Genomic DNA, 14,168 nt, shown 5'->3' with positions numbered 1-14,168 from the left:
GAGATATTTTAATTGGTTTATTTAATGCTTAAATGAGACTTTACAGTGGTTTGAAGGTATTTCGATAAGATGGTGAAAATCTTATATTTAACGTGGGCTAAAAACTATTTAGTGTCTTAGTATGTTTTTTTATCAGCCATGTAGCCTAGTGGTAACGCCTCCACCTCGTAAGCGGTAGATCGGGGTTCACATCCTGGCTCGAACCAACAAAACTGATGATCTTTTTCCTTCTGGAATCAATTGCTTAGTAAAGCGAAGGTAGTACAAGCTGAACCTTATCACGAAACCTAAGGGAAGGCGACCTATGAAATGTTAACACTAAACATTAGTAAATATTAGTTGAGTAAAAATTGTCTATTAAACCACTTTTTTATGCCGGCACCGATACTCTTCATGGGGAACTGGGAAAGATTTACTTTTACTTTCTATATTTGGAAATTTAATCAATTACCAATTAAACAAAAACACTAACAATTTGCCTTCACAATCTCTGATTGTTGAAGCATTTATTCTGTGAATAGTGCTAAAGTTGCACGTTCAACTTTTACAGTAATTCTCTTAACTTAAGAATTATTCATTCCTTTCATCATAATGAATAATTTAACATTCTCATTTTTGATAAACTTTGCGAGGACTTCTATGCGCTGGAAATAATAAAAATATGAGAAATTAGAAATGCATTATTCATCATATTAAAAGTTTTATCTTCCATCTTTTGGCCGAAACTTCTTTGAATCCGGCTGCCAGTCAGTGTATACTCTCTGACTGGATCCCAGTACAAAATTGTATCTCGGGATGCCATCCATTCCATCGGCAAGCTGCCCAATGGTGGTGCGATTGTGATAAGAGGAAGTGAAGAAATATCAAGAAGAGAAAGATACGAAGCAAAATCATTTCTGATATAAATTTTCATATTTTATAACCAAGTGATCTGGGCAAGATAAAAACCGAAACACAGGAGTGGAACAGCAAAGAGTTAGGCCCTGCCAAATGTTTGAAGCTAAAGGTTGTACACTTTCATCGCTGCCGTCCCCAAAATTAGACATTGGACCCAACTAAATAGTAGAACAGTAGCACTTTAACGTGTGCTCAGCGAGTCAATCAATGAGTGCGGTTCCTAAGAGCGATCAGAAAAGTCAGGATCTTAACTGGATCTTTCGTACTGCGCAAAACAATAAAAAACTTCAGCAGCAAATTCGGCGCGGCAAAGGTCCACATTGCTGCCACTTGTTCGCTCTGGAATGGTGTAAATTTTAATCAACAAACCGTAAACGGAAGACCAAAAATAATTAAGAGATCTTGGGCGTTTCGCCCTGGAACAACTCTGCAAAGATGCTCTTCACTGGCCTTGAAGATTAAATTTTGTCGGCACTTCGGTGCATTCAAAGCATTCATCATTTTCTGTGATAGAGTGACGAAAATGCAATATAAAAAACGACATTGAAGACGCTCAGATCAACATGAATTAGCTTGCGATCAACAGCGTGTTGGAGATTGATCAGTAAATCATTTTAGCTGATAAACTGAATTATGCTTTTTGCAGGCAGTGCAGCAGCACTCTGTGAGACCTGACACGTGAAAAACTAGTGGGCCGAGACCGCCGTGATCAACGAGCATGAAATGAAGCAAATATAGTATAGGGTTTCCCGGAAAGTAATGTTTCGTGATGCATTGCTTAGTTGACATCTTCCGCCGTATTAACACAACATACAAATTTTATCAATACGAAATATTTTTTCAATCTGTTTGATATTTGATAAGAAGAAAATCATTCAAATTTCATCCAAAATTTCAAAGCAACACAAATCAATGGAAATGCAAAGCTGCTATCAAGAGTCAATAGTTTGTCTAACAAATCACGAAAATGTATCAATCAACCACCTGTGATTCCTCAATCGACGATTATTGAAATATTTCTCAACAGATCCCGTGAAGAGCGCACCTCTCTCACGTGATAAGAGACTCCTCGTTCGTCGTATCAAATAACACTACTCAAATAAAGGTACTTGCCGTCCGTACTCCATTCATTATGTGGAACATCATCAATTAGTGGCTTACCGTCTGGAAAAAAGAAAGAGATAAACAAATTAGTTTCAATTATACACATCACTCATGCACACAGGAAATCATCATCGATATGGATCATGGACGTGATGGAAAGCGATCACTTCTAAAAGCGCACATGAGGTGGTGATGATACCACTGGATGTTTCCTGTTGTGACTATATCGATAATTGTCTTGCATTCCTTGTCTCGTTCTACAGTAAATTCCATTATTAAACTCTTGAAATCCTATTCTCTCCTCTCCTCTTCAATCCTTTTCTTAATTTTAGTTCTACGGAAAAATTGCAAATTTTGTGATGTTATGTTAATACAAGTTAATAAATGTGTATCGATCATTTTTGCCTTCCTCACCTCAATGAGGAAAGGCTATAAAATCACTCGAGAAATGAACTTCTTTATTTGACCTCGTAGGCCCACCTTCACGTATAACTATCGACTCAGAATAAAATTCTGAACAAATGTCTGTGCGTGTGTATGTCTGTAAGTCCGTGCACCGAAAAATATGCCCACGATTTTCTCCGGTTTGGCTGAACCGATTTGGACCGTTTTGGTCTCATTCGATCCATTTTGGGGTCCCACAAGACCCTAGTTAATATTTCAAAAGTTATTCTCATAAAACTATTTTAGCTAGACTTCGGAAGATTGTAAAAAGGCTGGTTTTTGTAAGAAAACCCATCAAGCTATACATTTTTAGAAAGGTATTTTGGAGATCTTTCCAACGAGCCCAAACTATGAAGATTTGACAACCCTATCAAAAATTAAAACTACTTAAGCGTTATTTATACACTTTTTAAAAGCCGGATCTCACATATTTTGATGAAAACATTGTCCGGATCTACCATACGACCTATCTTTGGATGGGTAATCAAGAGATCTTTACAAAGAGTCCAAAACATTGAAAATCTGACAACATTATCAAAAGTTATTAGTACTTTAGTGTTTCTATTACACATTTTTTATGCCGGATCTCAGAAATTTTGATAAAGTAAGTGTTATTTACATACACTATTTTGAGACTGTGAGTGTATTCATTTTATGAATGTGAGGAAGGCACCAACCACCTAAAGGTGGATTAAGTAACGTTTTTCAAAGCAATTAACATTTAAAAATAATAACTCAGCAATGTAAACTTAAATCACTTGTTGATAACTCGATTGATCAAGATTTGGGATTAAAAAATGTGACCCCTTTTTATTTTATTCAGGATTCTTGAATCACAGTTAAGAAGTGCAATGCTCCGTTAGAAATATCAAGTGGATGCAAATGGGACGCATTTGGTTCCATTTTTCCCTCAGATTAGTTAGTTGTTTAAAGGTGCTGGTTAGGGCACGAAACAGAACATACTATCCAAAAAAGTTTGCAACCACAATTCGAAATATGCTCCTACACATGGTTTTGATATGTGTCCTCATCGTTCCTGCGTATCCGCTAGAATTAATGAAAAGGTCTTGTTTTTCGTTCGTTAGCTAAGACATATGCAATTTCATAAAACCGTTCTAAAATAACTCATGACAATATTTTTAAATGCTTGCATTTTTCGAGCGTCCGGATTGTTCTTTCTCTTGGTTTCTTGTTTTAGTTTCCATTCACACTACTTATTCACGGGCTCGCCCTCCCTAAATGTAATTAAGCGATGAAGAAATAAATAAGCTGAATTAAACTCATTCAACAACAATGATATCTTTGTTGGGCGTACACAACACATTGGGACTCAGACACTCTAGTTGGCGATAATCTGGAACACACTCGAGTGTGATTGTTACCGCAAGATGCCAGTCAGAAGAAGTTCAGTTCAGTGGACAGTTGCATTCTGGTGGAATTTTAAGCCCGTGCTCTCCACTGTGCAGTGCAGCACCCTCATCGTCATCGTCGTCGTTACTTGAGGCACCATCACCGGGAGGAGCAGAGCGCCCGCGCAGCCAGAACTGTTGAACTAAGGAGTATGGGATCTGGCTGTGGCGGAGTTCCTGAGGTCGTCGGTGCTGGCTGCAACAACATCAGGTTCTTTATGTGTTCTCTATGGTTGGCCCCGAAGCCGCCGCAGCAGCAGCAGCTTCACTCATCATCGTGGTGTCGTAGCCGGAGTACGATTGCGCTTCCCGCACACACTTACACACACACAGATGGCATTGTGCATTAGTTATTTTCAAGTGTCAGCCAGAAGAACGCGCTCATTCAACGGATCATTGTGCACAGCGACACGTATATGGCTTTGATATGACTTCCCTCTATATCAGCATTTGCCTGCGATTCCCCCGATTTCAGCTCACACACGCGCGATGCTCGATTTGTTCCGACTTGGTTCTTGTTGTTTATGTTGTTGTTGTTGGATGGAACTTAAGAGGAGAAGTAAGCTATTGGCATGATATAATTGGCCAGACCTTCAGTTGAGGAAAATAATTTAAAGGTTTTATTGTTCATATCAATAATTTAATATTGAAAGGCTACGCCGTTCAGGACAACGAATCCACTATTTGAACTGTTTGAACGATAAACTGGATTTGCTTTGTTAAACAACTGTCCCGAAAAGCTTGTTTCCAGTATGAAGTAATAAATCATGCATCATGTGATTTCAACGAGCACGTCGAAATGAGAATTGAATCCTTATCCTTTTTTAAATTTTTACCTTCATACTTTCATATTATTATCATCAATTTTAGCAAAAGACAAGTAACAATTGGACCTAGTGATAACATCAACATTATAGAATTTTTCATGGAACATATCGTCGTGAATTATGATTCCTCTGATCATGATGATTTTCTTATTAATGTTTCGTTGCCTCAACAATATTTTACCTATTTGCTATCGAAGGCAGTGCCTCCGGCATACAAAATCAATTTAAACGATCCAGTTGAGCAAATCTATTTTTTATATTTTAATCGAAAATCACAAAAAACAAATTTTCTGCAAAACTGCTAAATCTGAATGAGTTTCACTGAAAATATTTGCTAATGCTATATTTTGACCTCTCGAGATTTCTACTTTGATAAACCATTCAAAACTCTGGAAATCACCAAATCTGGTCTTTTAACATAGAACTCATATAAAATCTGAACTGAATTTAATGTCAACATCCAGTTTATGATCAAGATGTAAAAACAAGATCATAAATATAAAAATTATGAATAAAAAACACATTAGCGGGGGTTAATGAAGAGCTATATAACAAATAAATAAAACATTCGATGTATCCTGCACACCCTACGCAAATATCCGTTCGAGTGAGTGGAGTACTCTGAAGAATTACATTTGATTCTAAGATCCTTATAAAAAAATATTATTGATTTAATAAAACAATCTAAGCCAAATCTCCTGAGTCATAACCATGGCAAACAAAAAGATTTACAATCCCCTTGGTGGGATCACCCGTTAAAAATGACGAAAGCTTCCGCTAGTAAAAAAAATGCCCTGGTAAACCACATTGCTGTTGCTGTGTTAAAGAAATCGTTGCATTATTAGGTATCTCGTTAAAGGATCACGGTTTATCAATATCCCACTCGTAAACATTAAACACTTCAACTTTACGAGTTTCCTTTATAGCTAAATAACATCCGCATCAACAGATATATCACCCATCATGGAGACTTTTTCAAACATCCCTGAGTCCTCCCACCAACTCACTCACGGTGGAGTTTAATTCTGCAGGATGGGAGTGCGGGCGGGTGTCAAAGTGGCAACGACACAATGAAGAAAAAGGACACTCCGGTAATAAAAATTTCCAGGGGCCTTCTGTTTTGCGGGAAAATCTTCTAAATAAGGCAGGAAGCAACAAATAGTTACGATCGTCGTCGGATCCCACCCGGTCTCTGGTATGGTGCGAAGAAGCAGAAAAAATAAAAGGAAACAGTGTTATTAAGTGATCTCTTTAGTAACAATAAAAAAATCTCAATGATAAGATAATAATAATAAAATTCTAATAAACACAAAGAAGCAGACCGCGTTGTGTGAAGCTGGTTGTTTTATGCGGCCAAAACGATCCGGGATGAACCTATTTCCCAGCTCATCACCAACTGCTTTCACAGTTCACGCAAAGAGGCCTCGGGAGTGGGAGATATGCAAAAAAGAAGTTTACAAAACCGTCATATGACAATCAAAATCATTCCGGCAGATTACACTCTACGCGTATAAAGTGCACATCACGAGCGTAGCAGGCGCTGCCGCTGTCTTCCCACAAGATTTTCAACCGCTTCTTTGGGGGCAGCAGTCCCCTCTTTTTTTTTGGTTCTTTCGTCGTAGCGGTTAGTGGGATACTCTCGAGGGAAAATCTCTATTTCGATGCTGTTATTCCTTCTCGAGCGGACCGAGCTGTATTGTGAAGTGTATTCAAATGCGTAATTTCTAGCAGATAAAAGCCGTGGAAATAAAAATAAAACTGGAATAAAAATGTGGTAGCGACCCGACAGCAGCAAACAGGGAGACTTTAACCACCCAAATCGTGATAAAAGTGGGTTTGGCACGAGCAGCAAGGGAAAAAGTCATAGGCTCCCTTTTTCAAGGCAGGCAGGTTTTAACAACTTTTTCATTGGCAGTTACGAGGTTTTCCCTATACACTCAGTGCATTTTGCCGCCTGCCGGAACAGCACACGCGTGAGAATCCACAGTGCGGCGCGGGGTGGCATTGTCGTAATCACGGTAAGCTGATTTTTACGAGAAAATAGGACTGCTATTCATTTTCACTCGTCGTTTGCCAACTCGTCGTCGCAGTGTGCGGTGAAATCCAACGGCCACGAGACAATTAGGCTTCTTGTGTTTGCTGCTGCTGCTGCGCTGGCCTACCACAATGTGGGAATGAAGATCTCTTGAACGAATTTCTCTCTCAGGAGAGAACCAGGCAGTAAAAGGGAGTTAAATTTATGCCTTTACTATCTGTGGAATATTATTATCAATGAAATCAGTGGCCCAGATTACCTGATGATTTGTGGGCTGATTTGTGAAGTTGAATTTTTATAACTTCATTACATCACTAACTTAGGGTGTAAATTGATATGTGAATGGAGCTTTATTTTTTTTTTTGCTGAACGTTTTCAAAATAAGAATTTTGTTTAGGTAACTTAACTTAAATACTTTTTCAGTCCACCTCATTGCAGTCCATTTTCGTCATTAGAGGTGACATGAATTTTCGTATGAGAGCAATTCTCTACGAAATCGGTCTTTTTTCTTCAATTTTAATTTTTGTATTTTTTTATCCGACTGAAACTTTTTTGGTGCCTTCGGTATGCCCAAAGAAGCCATTTTGCATCATTAGTTTGTCCATATAATTTTCCCTACAAATTTGGCAGCTGTCCATACAAAAATGATGCATGAAAATTCAAAAATCTGTATCTTTTGAAAGAATTTTTTGATCGATTTGGTGTCTTGGGCAAAGTTGTAGGAATGGATACGGACTACACTGGAAAAAAATGATACACGGTTAAAAAATTGGTGATTTTTTTATTTAACTTTTTATCACTAAAACTTGAATTGCAAAAAATACACTATTTTTATTTTTTTTTTATTTTTTGATATGTTTTAAGAGGGCATAAAATGCCAACTTTTCAGAGATTTCCAGGTTGTGCAAAAAAACATTGACCGAGTTATGATTTTTTTAATCAATACTGATTTTTTCTAAAGATCGAAATATTGGTCGCAAAAATTTTTCAACTTCATTTTTCGATGTAAAATTGAATTTGCAATCAAACAGTACTCTAGCGAAATTTTGATAAAGTGCACCGTTTTCAAGTTATAGCCATTTTTATGTAACTTTTTTGAAAATAGTCGCAGTTTTTCATTTTTCTTAATTAGTGCACTTGTTTGCCCACTTTTGAAAAAAAATATATTTTTGAAAAGCTGAGAAAATTTTCTATATTTTGCTTCTTCGGACTTTGTTGATACGACCTTTAGTTGCTGAAAGATTGCAATGCAAAGGTTTAAAAACAGGAAAATTGATGTTTTCTAAGTCTCACACAAACAGCCCAGCATTTTTCAATGTCAAATTTACAAATCAAGACTAACATTTTAAAAAGGCGTAATATTGAATGTTTGGGCTTTTTGAAATGTTAGTCTTGATTTGAAAATTTTGAAAATATTGTTTTCGAAAAGATCGGAAAATTTCACAAATGTTTCATATTTTAACATTGAAAATCGGACCATTAGTTGCTGAGATATCGACATTGAAAAATGAAGGGCTGTTTGGGTGAGACTTAGAAAACATAAATTTTCCTGTTTTTAAACCTTTGCATTGCAATATCTCAGCAACTAAAGGTCGTATCAACAAAGTCCGAAGAAGCAAAATATAGAGAATTTTCTCGGCTTTTCAAAAATATTGGTTTCAAAAGTGGGCAAACATGTGCACTAATTTAAAAAATGAAAAACTGCGAATATTAAAAAAAAAGTCATTTAAAAATGGATTTAACTTGAAAACGGTGCACTTTATCAAAATTTCACTAAAGTACTTTTTGATTGCAAATTTGATTTTACATCGAAAAATGAGGTTGAAAAATTTTTGCGACCAAAATTTCGATTTCTTGAAAAAATCAGTATTGATTAAAAAAATCATAACTCGGTCAATGATTTTTTGCACATCCTGGAAATTTATGAAAAGTTGGCATTTTATGTCCTCTAAGACATATCAAAAAATTAAAAAATAAAAATAGTGTTTTTTAGCAAATCAAGTTTTAGTGATAAAAAGTTAAATAAAAAAATCATCAATTTTTTTTACCGTGTATCATTTTTTTCCAGTGTAGTCCGTATCCATACCTACAACTTTGCCCAAGACACCAAATCGGTCAAAAAATTCCTTCAAAAGATACAGATTTTTGAATTTTCATGCATCATTTTTGTATGGACAGCTGTATGGAAAATTATATGGACAAACTAATGATGCAAAATGGCTTCTTTGGGCATACCGAAGGCACCAAAAAAGTTTCAGTCGGATTAAAAAAATACAAAAAAAAACGAATGACCGAAATCCTAGAGAACTGCTCATGAGCCAATCTCACAATCCTTCCCCCTCCCCACACCACCACCCCTCCCCCATACCCAATGTCACCCATCATGATGATAGATAAAATAATTACAAAAGTTTCCACAAAATGTGTCTAGTTATGATAAGATAGAACAGAAGTAGTAGATGTTAAGTTACAAAAAGATGTTGTGCAAAACAAATTTCAAGCCATTTTTGAGAATGAAGCAATTCCTAATAAAGTATTGTCAACATAGTGTGTAAAGTATGCATAACATATACTTCATATGAATACAGTTAAGTATCACAAATTTGGCACATCCATCCTCACTATTACTCACTCATTCATTCATTCACTACCAATCATTCATCGCTTGACAAATGTGCAAACTGCTCAACGATATCAGAAACCACATAACATTTTAAGTACGGGTCTACTGCTCTAGTCTGTAGTCACCGACGAAACGACCATAGTCGTCGTCTTCGCCGTCGCTCAACAATGTTATAAAAACTGCTATAAAAACAGCCACATAACAGCTTCATTTTATAAGTAATTGGAATATGGCAAATTTACGTCGGGCGAAGCATAAAGATTTAGATTACTATTTTATTATTGATTTTATTTCCGATTTTACAACCTCCTCAGCCACGAAGAGGATTGCCTGGTAGAGTTTGTTGTTGTTGAGTTCCCAAAACGACCGACAAGCGCTTTAAAGTTAAATTGTATTGGAATAAACGATGAACTCTATGGATTTAGTCTTGTTATGAGTCCTTTGCCTTGATTTTTAAAGGATGAAAGCTGGGAATTGAAAAAAAAAAAACTAAATGCTTCTAAGAAATGAGTACATGGAATCGCTAGACTTCTTGAAAATGTTGTCAATAATACAACAATTCCCCACGAAAACAGCAAGGAAAAAACAAACTTTGAAATTTCAGCGATGACCTATAGATGTCTGGGTACCAAAAGTTGCGCCTTTCAATTTGTTACCCAGATTTTTTGCCGATTTCGTCATTTTCCGGTTTTTGCGCGCGGTGCGTCGAAAAACACAGATTTTATTTTCAAAAAATCATATCTCGGAATTCTGTTAATGAACTTCTAACATTTTTTAGAATGTTGCGTAAAAATGTCCTGATGGGATTCCGATAAAAATATTTCCAAACATAGGCTCTTTGGCCCAGACACCTTCAAAACGGCATTTTAATGTTTCATACGCCCTTTTCATATGTTAGGCTAGATTTTTGAAACTTATCACCTTTCATTTGCGTATAAGACAGTTGAAATCGGTTCAAATGGCGAAGAGTTATGATTTTTCGAAAAAAGGGGTTTTTGCGAAAATCGACGAAAATTGCCATTTTTCAGACCACCCTAACACGGCGTTGGTCAAATAAAAAAAATACGGGTCTCATTATTTCGGCCAGGGAACCAAGAAAAATGTTGAGCCCGATCCGAGCACTTTTGTTTTTTTCCCATGCTGTTTTCGTGGGGAATTGCTGAATACGTAGACAAGATATCAGCAAACTACCAGTAGTTATTAAAATATAGTAATGTATGTGCAAACAAAACAGTAGGTTTGCCAAAAAAAACTTGTTGCTTCAATTAAGTTTCATTTCGTTGCTGTTTGGGTGAGAAATAGAACTAGTAACGTAGACGGTGAACGCCCAACTGCAAGAATGACGTGTGTGATTTTTTGTTGATTTGTAGTGACATAAGATATCAGAAGTTTATGCTTTGGAGGTACAACAAGTGTACAGAAATTGGATCTGCAAAAAGGAGACCAAGGTACCACAGCATCAAGAACTCACGCAGCAAAAAAATCAAAACCTACAACACTTTGCAATCTGAAGCATCATCAGAACCATGTATCGATTCACAACATGGTGCCAACCTCTCATTATTGAAATTTAGAAATCACAACAAAAATTTTTCAAATTCATGCTGTCAGTTTTGAGCACTGTACCGTCGTCATCGGCAAAAAAGGAAACAATACTCTTTAAAAATTATAACAATTTAATTTTGACAAAGACCACAACCCAGTGAGAGAGCGAGAGATAGTGAAAAAGGGTAGCAAGAATGAAATAGAAGGACAACTCATCGGATCACGCGAGCAAAAACGGTTACAATCGCGTTCTTCAAAAAGGAAATGATGATCACAAAACGGGGCAAAAGCCCGGGGTTCATTACTGAATGATACACAGGCAGCATACAAAAATGAAATTTTTATTAATTTGTCATAATATAATACATCGAAATGTGTCATAGCAGATATTTTCGCGTTTTTTTGCGCAGTCTGTGCGGTGGATGACTTGAGAAATTTGGCAGACGACGGCGTTGCGATCAATGCAGCGAGAGATAGAGGGAGTTGTTCATAAAAATGCAACCGAATGACGAATTGTGTGCAGCTTAATGATTTTTTTTAAGGTTTTGTGTGTTTCCCCACTGTTAAACCGTTACCCTTTTGTACTTTGAAACGATATTTTGGTTATGAGACGCGCTAATCAGTCGATCTAAAAATGGAGAGCAATTTGGAAGTTATTGAGTTTATTCGTTCAATTAAATACTGCAAAATAATGGCAAAATATACAATATTCGTTTTTTCCAATTAACACTATTTGTCTTTGGAATTTATCTAAGCTAAACTCAGCTATGTGAATAATTTAAGTTCTTTTTTAAGCAAAAATTACGAATAATTTGTTTTGACAAATAATTATAATGTGACTGTTAATTGCATTGAATGGTAGAAATGAGACAAAAAAACCGTTGCCACTTTTTAAACTTTATTTTCTAATGTTGTATGTCTTTCAATGAAAACTGTTCAAAAACTTGTGTTTCAATCTGTCTCTTTTTCGTCGGTTAGAAAAGTTTGGTTGAATTTTTTTAGCAAATGCTTTAAAATTACTTTAAACAAACTTGGTGGCACCGGAGTGTGAGTGCAATGTTTTGGATTTTAGAGTGTTAAGAGGTAATGCCTATCGCTTAAATGTTTTTCAGGTAAGATGGGGATTTGCTGACCACGAATTGAACTTATAATATCATTTTTAACCCATCAATCACATCGGACTTCCTGGCCAAGAATGGCAATCCCCACCGCCCAACCCTTCTCTTGAACTCCGGGGTATTGGAATTAGCAGCGAAATTACTTTTTCGAAGATGGAAAAATCGAATGAATGGTCCATTTTATATTCTATTTCCCCGAGATCGTCGTTTCCGCTCCGTTATGTCTCTGTCGTCTGCCGATGCCGTCGATGCAATAATGATGGCAGGAAGAAATCACCGGATGGCCATTCGGGGTTCTGGGTGGCTCTCTGGCTGGTCTGTGCTGGCCAAGAGGGACATTTTCCATGCTCGTTTTCAAACCACCATCTCATTTGAGGAGAAAAATAAATGAACACATTGCCTCATAGCTTGCAGGGCACATCGAGGACTTGCGGACTAGGATGGACGGCGACAACAACGACGGACGGCTGCGGGCGCATAAAGGGGGTCAGTAATACACCCTTGGGAATATTGCTGATAAAAATAAATGACTCTTCATGTCGTTTGGGCCTCTTATTCTCTAGTCCTCCCTCTTCGGGCCCAGCGCATCCCCCAAACACACAAGAAACTTTCAGCTACTACCAGAGTCATTTTCACCGCCCAAACGCGTCTTCCGGACGCCCGGTGGTTGGAGTCGAACCTAGAAGTATTTCTCTTTCCCGGTAATTTTCCCTTTCAATGTCTTCCGCCCCATAAACAAACATCAGAATGATCGTCAACTGAAGTATATATTTCGTGGTGGTAATGTACTTGTTGTCTTCATTAAATAATTGCTTTCTTCTTTTTGTACGATGGACGGGCGGTAGTCTTATGCTTTTGGGGCACCACCTTGGTGTTTTCTTTGCGGTAAGCAGCGGATCCACCCTGTGCTGGTGTCTTTCTTCGCTACTCTCTCTCTCTCCCTCTGATGACGACACCGAAATGTTGATTCCGAATGGGCAGTTAGTGAGCTTCCAAAGTGGGTCTCATGGGTTTCAGGCGAGACGGAGGGACAAACGAAGAGCATCGTTTACGTTAATTTAGCACCGATGGGAAAAGAAAGCAAATAAATCAAAACACGCATGTCTCAATTGAAACTTCCATAAACTTTATATCAGTCGTTAGCACGTTATAAAAAGCAGATGCTAATTGGTTCTATTATCTCGTACACGGTTTCTCGACACATTTTGGGACCGTTTCGAAGCTAGGTGCTAAAGGCTTGGTAAGTAGGCATTTAGCTAACCCGACCGGTTTGTGGGATATGGGCTCCAGCAGCTAACAGTAACGGCCAAATTTGAAAGGACATTGAGTGAAGCGAAATCGTTAGCCAGTCATGAGCAAACAATGCATTGAAGCTTGAGGTTTGATAGATAATGATATTCCCTTTGCATGACCTCCATAGTTTGTAGGGAAAAAGTTGAATTGAAAAAAACCCAATGAAAGAGTGGCCGATTTTCAATCCAACCCAAAGAGGTAATGTACAAGATTGTCGGACTTTTTGGACGAGAGAGAAATAGTAAAAAATCTAACATCATCATTATAAATCATTTGAATAGATCTTGTTTATCATCATCACCATTATAATTTATAATCAATTACAACATTATTAGAATGCTCGAGACGAAACGCGCTTTGCCGAGAAGCCGCAAACTCTTGGTATATCACGCGGTAATAATCCACGTGAAAAAAAACCTCTGCCCACCTCGCCTCGGCCCGCGTATGGGAAAGCGTGAATGGGAGAAAAAGAAACTAATTGAATATTGATAAATTACAGACGCTTTTGCGCGCGCATACACCGCGCCGCGCGGGTTTGATTCGAACTGACTGATATTTTGAATCTCGCGGTGAGTGGGAGGAGGTATTCCATTGGAAAATACAGCCGACATGCTGTACCTGTCCGGCTTAAACAAATATTTAAAATATGCTGCTCTAAATCTCAAAGAAGAAAATTCATTTTCACATCAGCAATTTGTGGATGCCTCAATCAAACTCGTTGTAATTTTCAAAATGGTATGTAGTGCACTAAAAATTCTCAACAAATTTGATGTCACAAAAATCAGATCATTTTCAACACGATGAATGCTGTTACTTTCAAGACCAGCACAATGTCCATGTTAGTTGACAATCGCATCACGACAACCATAAGTC

The 14,168-nt window shown here is 37.3% G+C and overlaps 1 protein-coding gene across 2 annotated transcripts in view; it reads right to left on the bottom strand.

Annotated features, from left to right (window-relative positions):
* Positions 1–14,168, bottom strand: part of LOC6045521 (homeobox protein homothorax) — a 285,128-nt gene that overhangs the window by 184,262 nt on the left and 86,698 nt on the right. For both annotated transcript variants that reach the window (XM_038249283.1, XM_038249286.1), the window contains exon 8: positions 2,059–2,061. In XM_038249283.1, coding sequence (XP_038105211.1) covers positions 2,059–2,061 — 3 coding nt within the window. The remainder of the gene's footprint in view (positions 1–2,058; positions 2,062–14,168) is intronic.

This window comes from Culex quinquefasciatus, chromosome 1 (assembly GCF_015732765.1).
Source record: "Culex quinquefasciatus strain JHB chromosome 1, VPISU_Cqui_1.0_pri_paternal, whole genome shotgun sequence".
NCBI classification, from domain to species: domain Eukaryota; kingdom Metazoa; phylum Arthropoda; class Insecta; order Diptera; family Culicidae; genus Culex; species Culex quinquefasciatus.
The sequence above is the reverse complement of the archived record's forward strand: the minus strand, read 5'-3'. Positions and strand labels throughout refer to the sequence as shown.